Genomic DNA, 6,812 nt, shown 5'->3' with positions numbered 1-6,812 from the left:
GAACAGTGTTGTCACTTAATAACTGATCATGAAAATAAAATAGATTGGGTTCATGTCAAAATTAATATATATGATTTTTGTCTGAAAAAGGGTACCTTTGGATACTCCTAATAATAACAGTAATATTATAAGGCATTTATATAGTGCCATCTATCTAGAAATATTCTATTCCAAGGCGCATTGTTATTATTATTACCCCAGCTTTAGCTCAAGCTGCCTTTCAGTGCTCATGCATTCAAGGAATTAATCCTGCCAGGTACCCATTCACCTCATCTGGGTTGAGTGCATCACAATGTGGATAAATTTCTTGCTGAAGAAAATTACGCCATGTCTGGGACTCAAACCCACGACCCTCTGTTTCAAAGTCAGAAAACTTATCAACTGGGCCACACTCCTACTCTTCCATCTAAATCAAGATTAGCGACATTGCAGTCCTGTCTAATGAAAGTAACCACAGTACACTCACTGAATGACATAACAGGTAATTCAATACACTGATGCTTGCAAGCATGTACATGTAACCTTGATATTGTTAGACCTTTCAAGTATAATTTATACATATTTGTCAAATCTAGATGGAATGTAAGATTCATGAATTTATAAAGCAATATATTACCTCTGGCTCTAAGTACATGTACACTTATAAACCCTTTGAGGGATATATGAATAACACTTGTAAATTAAAGTAGATTGAATTTTTCTGTCACAATCACATACAAACAATTAAGACCGCAATTAAGTACCTAATTAATATTTCTAATAGATAATATTCTGAAAATTTAATCTGGCTAATGATGATACATTTCACACAGAACAAATCAATTTTATAACTAAACTTCAAATTAAAAACACATTTTCTTTCCAAATATTTTACTTTTATTTTGCTGTATCTATAGTTTAATTTAAACAAATCCTGTCTTGCCCTAATTACAATCTGCTATTATCATACTACAAGAACCATTTTCAGTTGTGTTACATTCAGAGTAATACTTTCTTAACCTCAAGGCCCTGTTCCTGAAATAAGTTTCATATTCATTAAAAGCTTGCATAAAAAGATCGCATTACCGTACCTCATTATGCACCAAGATTTTTAAATCACACATACATGTACTCAATAACCCCCAATTGCAAGAAAAAACATTTACAAATAAAAATTACTAACAGATTTTGACATCAATCTGATTTGGATTTTCTTGTATACTTTCTTTCCCTCCTTTCTGAATTCCACCTGATTAAATTGATGAATAACAGGGCTCCATTCACCACGTACGTTGATATACAGACAATACAGGCATCCTCCAACACGAACATGAGAATATACGCAAGATAGAAGCAACCAGCGACAGATACTACTGATGTTAACAGAAGGAGAATTGATGCCGAGTAACTGAAGATTGTGGCTGTTGAGGTACAAAAATACGGGTAATAATTAAAAAAGTAATCATTTTCATTGACTGAAAAATATATGTAACCAAAGGGGGGAAAATGTGATTCTTGTTTATCACAGTGTATACATGTACATGTAGTACATGTCTCATGTGGACATCAATGGTTTACCACTTAATACCAAAACAAAGTATTTGCATGAGGGTCATGGATCTTAAATGCTTCAAAATAACAATGAAAGCTTGACATTACAATCCAAAAATTATCATCTTACTTCTTTCAACAACAAAAAAATAATTCATATATTGATCTTAAGAATCACATTATGTGAAATCCAATTATACTGATAAAAAAAGGTGTATTCCATGTAAATAAATAAATGCATTTCAGGTGTGTTTGAAGAGTGCAATCTCAATTCAGTTCCCCAGTGTATTAATGCACATTTACAATATGCACTAGTTAAGTCTATTTTTTCAAGCATTCATTTGAACAGGTCATATTATTGCCAACTAATGTCAATGACTGATGATCCATGTGCATCTGTTTGATATGTTGGATAGGATTCTTACTTCAATGGTTCAACACACCCAATGGCACTTTAAAGTCATTTTGACAAGACTTTGATTTTTAATACATTAATATTTTTCTGGCTAATCCAAGCAGGTTAATAATCATATTTCTATACAAAGACAACGGTTGCAACAAAATATTTCCCAATCACACCACCTTCTATGTACTTTGTATCTCAAGACAAGAAGTGTTTGTTATCACAGACAGAATGGATTTAAGGTCAAAGATTAATGACTAATTGGAGCTGACAGATAACAGACAAAACTGTCTAAAGTACTACAAGTGTACCTGTCTTATTAGTAATCCCTTTGAATAACTTCAATGTATTGTCATTTAAACCATATTTTTTTAAATCCCAAACAACAAGCATTGGTATAGCCTTTTTACATGTATAAAATGTAATGAATTACTTTATGAACAGAATATACATGTAATTTTACCCAACAATAACACAAGCAGTCTTTTGCATCTCCACATTTCAGACCACCAACACTAAATATTCAGTCCTAGGAGGTTTTAAGTGGCCTTTTGGATGAAGATATGCAAAGTTCTACAAATTTCTCACATGAAATGAATCTAGATTTGTCAAAAGTGATAGTAATAATAATAAATAATCAGTTGTTACTAATATGAGTCAGAAGAACAATCACTCAGTTCAAGGTAAAATATGAATACTAATCAGACGCAACCAACCTGAAATATAGAAACAGATCAATTGATAACTTGACATTCACACTGTGACAGGTCAGAAATGGAACTGTTACTTACCCAGAGCAATTTGAAGACAATAAAAGATTATTCCATACACAGAGTTGGGTTGGTTAAGAATGTTATCTTCTCCTAGAATCTGTCCAACAATGCCAAATCCTTTGCCATATCTGAAAAATGAAAAGTAACAATATTGAATAAAAAGTACAGCACAGGCATGTAAAAAGAAAAATTAAAAGAATCAGATTGCCTCCAGTCAGCTTACACAAGAGATCCAGATGCGGATGTGATGTAAAAGCCACTTCGATTTGGCAAGATTGAAAGATTAGCACACTCCCCGATCACACTTGGGCAGTTCCACGATTACGGAGTGCCATTCAGAAGCAAGTTTTTAGCATTCAAACAAAGATATCACACATATTTAAGAAGTTATTTGCAAAAAATGGTACCTGACAGTACCGTAAGGGCACTACATGTAGTATTCAACCCAGCATAATTCAAAGATTTTGACATATTTCCGAAAGTATTTAGAAATGGGGAATTTATCTTAATTTCATACCGTTGTTATTTCCAGGGTAATCTGTTGTCGGTATTTTCTTTATCAATCTGTCGACTGTATGCGCGGAGGATCGAATTATGCGGCGATGGCCTTTTGCACTGAATGGCACTAGTATTCAACCTAGTGAGGATAGATAGCAAATTTCAAAAGGGTTTAGATTGCTAAATCAGATCTAGATCTATGTAAGTCTCTGGCTTTGATTAATTGCCTGTTTGGTCTCATCTCAAATGGTCTAGTCCATAGTCGGATGGGACAAAGGCAGATTGAGACAGGGCCATCTTTCATCGCTAGGTTGAATACTAGTGCCGACGGATTGAATACTAGTACCAAAAATCATCACCGTATAATTCGATCGCCCGCGCACACAGTTGACTGGTTGAAGAAAAAAATTACGGAAAAAGAATAACCAGCATTTGCTCTTGGAAATAAGACGGGTCTGAAATTCAGGTAAATTCTATATTTCTATAAATATGAGGAAACTCTCCAAACGGGTTGAATACTAGTGCCCTTATGGTAGTTGCTGAAACCCACTTTTCAAAATAAATAACATTTGTTATTTTGATCCACTGAATTAAAGATATGAATATTCATAAACATGGTTACAGAGTGACGTAAAATGGACATGCATATTTGAGGAGAAAACATATTGCTCAAACTTTGTGAACTTAAAACAGCTGGAACGGCGTATAAACTGAGAATATGCGAAGCTTTGGAGCGAATTTCTTTCTTCTTTATTTACGATAAGAAGAAAATGCTATGCTTTTGGAGCAGCTTTCTTTGTACATTGTACTTTTTCTCAATAAGGCAAAAATACAATGCCTTGGATTTTTGGAATGGAAATTGGAGTGTAAAAATGGGGGTCCCCTCTGCGGCACATAGCCACTATGCATTATATACTGAGTGCCCCCCCCCCCTTGCTCATTTTTGCCTTGCCTCGCATCTCCCCTCCTCTTTCCTAACCAACATTGGGCAACAACACTCTCCATTTATTTTTAAGAATTTTACTTCTTTGCCTAAACCATTTTCCCCCTATTCTTAGATCCTCTATCCTGATTCTTAATCCTAACTTACCCATCATTATCAATCAATATTTTCTATCAAACTTTTCTTTGACACGCCTACTAGCTTTTAAACTAAAACTTTAAAAGGCTTTGTTAGTTACATGATCATGTGTATGTACGTTAACAATTCATGTCATCACAAAGAAACCAATGTATGGGACCGAGGTAACTTACTTTGAAGTGAACACCTTTGAGCAACTGATGGTTCCGCTTAAATCACACATTGCCTTGAAATCAGGATTATGTTCTTTGCTCAGCTCCACATATAGTGCATAAAATGACAAAATAATTCCAACTATACATAATATTGTCCTTAAAGTAGGAAAATCCGTGCGAACAAGTGTCACCATGATTGAAAAGTTCAGTCGACAGCCACGTAAAAAAAGAAGTGAATGACATAAGAGCGTAACTTGAAGAGATGCTGCAATGTGTGTGTGTGTTTTGCACTGATCTCTCCCCTAACTGGATATGCTGGGAGGGTCCTTTGTTTGAAGCCCGCGAGTTCTATTGTCCGCCATACCAGTTCCCCCAAAAGGAACGCGATCGCTCCATTAGCATGTGCATTGTGAGCGATACGCTAGCTGTCTGCACACTGAAGCACTCATTGCTTTTTATACAAAACTTCATATATTTAAGGTGCCAGAATTCGCAATTTTCTTGAAACCATGGTACTTTCTCAGTATACAATTCGGAAACATAATTTTGAAGGGGTTGGTGTTTTTCTCACCTACGGAAGAATGGATGAAATCCTTGACTTGTATTTTGGAGGTTTTCCAAATAACCATCTTAGGATCGATATGGCGAGGACTTTCTAGGTTATGAAGGCTTATAACACTGGGCTTGAACCCCCCCCCCTTAATTTAAGTCTACACCACCCCCCCCCCAAAAAAAAAAAAATCAAACAAGTGTAACACCGAAAAATTCATCGTTTTCAAACGTTGAAAATGTAACTTTCATATTTTATTTCTGATTTTGATTAAATTTTGAGCATTATTGTGTGTTTTTCTCTCTATTCAAATAATCATTTTCATGAGGTGGACTCGCCCTTTAAAGAACAAGTCCACACCCAACAAAAACTTGATTTGATTAAAAAGAAAAAAATTCAACAAGCATAACCCTGAAAATTTCATCAAAATCGGATGTAATATGAAAGTTATGGCAGTTTAAAGTTTCGCTTCATTTCACAAAACAGTTATATGCACATCTCGGTTGGTATTCCATTATTTTAACATTTTGTGCTTCCGGCAAGGAGGTCCTAAACGTCAAATTCGTAAAAATTGAAATATTGTATAATTCAAACTATAAAACATAAAATAAATAGTGAGTAAAATCATCGACTCTCTCATTTGGATGTAACTGGCTCATTCATATCACTATTTTTTTTTAATAAGCGAAACTTTGAAATGTCATAACTTTTTATTTTACATCAGATTTTAATGAAATTTTCAGCATTGTGCTTGTCTGATTTTTCTCTTTTGATTCAAATCAACATTTTTCTGAGGTGGACTTGACCTTCTCTCTCTCTCTTTCCTTCTGTCACATCGATCGACCCTCTTCAATTATCCTCTACCCAGTTTGTTCATATACACTGTAGGCAGCGGAAGCGGGGGGGGGGGGTTCCTGTACCCCTAAATTTTAGGTGGGGGACAGACCCCCCAAAATTTATGTTGACAACTTTTTTTTTGTTCTATTTGCTTGTCAATTTTTTTCCTGCATCCCCTTTAAATTCAGGTGGACCCCCCTGAAATCGTTGTGGTCCGCCCTGAAATTCTGGTTGATAACCCTTTTTTGATGCTTGTCAGATTATTTCTTTTGTTTTGCATCCCTTCCTAAATTTTGGGTCGATAACCTTTTTTTGCTTGTCAGATTATTTTCATTGCGTCACCCCCTAAATTTCTGGTTGATATAACCCCCCCCCTTTTTTTTGCTCCACCGAGACATTTTTTCTTTGAAGACATTCGGCATAAGTTCTGTGAAATTTCTGAAGTCTGTTAATCCGTCTCTGTAGCTTAATGTCTTTTTTACGTACTTAAAAAAAAGAGTTCTTGGAAAAAATAATTCGATCTATTGTTGACAGAGAAATATCACAAATTCACACGCCACAAGTTACGTAAGCCCCCTAAAGTCCTAGTCATATACCGTACATGTACCTATAGCTTGTAATTTTCACAAATAAAAGATAAATAATTTTCAGAATACCTTGTAGATCCAGTCCTTGTCCCAAAAATCAGTCTATTTCGGTCAGGATCTATGCTTGCAAAAAATATTTTTTTAACTCCTCCGAAACGGCAGATTTTCAATCTTAACTTAAGTTTCACAATACATGCTATACACGGTCAGTATTTTCGTGTCTCAGTCGTGATATTCTTCTGTCCAAACATGATTGATAAACTCATAAAACTTGGTGACATTTGTGAATATTAATAAACTGAATATTCATTTGAATCATGGTTTGAATTCATCACGCTTCCAGAGAAATCACAACAATCGATAACCCCCCCCCCCCCGGTTTTAAAGTTTTGGAAACT

The 6,812-nt window shown here is 35.0% G+C and overlaps 1 protein-coding gene across 1 annotated transcript; it reads right to left on the bottom strand.

Moving 5' to 3' along the window:
- Nucleotides 1-294: 294 nt before the first annotated feature.
- LOC121408957 (vitamin K epoxide reductase complex subunit 1-like) lies at nucleotides 295-4,690 on the bottom strand. The gene is made up of 3 exons (XM_041600698.1): nucleotides 4,459-4,690; nucleotides 2,725-2,834; nucleotides 295-1,400 (listed from the first exon to the last, which is right to left on the bottom strand). The coding sequence occupies exons 1-3, from the start codon at nucleotides 4,632-4,634 to the stop codon at nucleotides 1,174-1,176; spliced, it is 513 nt and encodes a 170-aa protein (XP_041456632.1). The 5' UTR covers nucleotides 4,635-4,690; the 3' UTR covers nucleotides 295-1,173.
- Between the last annotated feature and the right edge of the window lie 2,122 nt (nucleotides 4,691-6,812).

This window comes from Lytechinus variegatus, chromosome 2, assembly GCF_018143015.1.
Source record: "Lytechinus variegatus isolate NC3 chromosome 2, Lvar_3.0, whole genome shotgun sequence".
Classification (NCBI taxonomy): Eukaryota; Metazoa; Echinodermata; class Echinoidea; order Temnopleuroida; family Toxopneustidae; genus Lytechinus; species Lytechinus variegatus.
The sequence above is the reverse complement of the archived record's forward strand: the minus strand, read 5'-3'. Positions and strand labels throughout refer to the sequence as shown.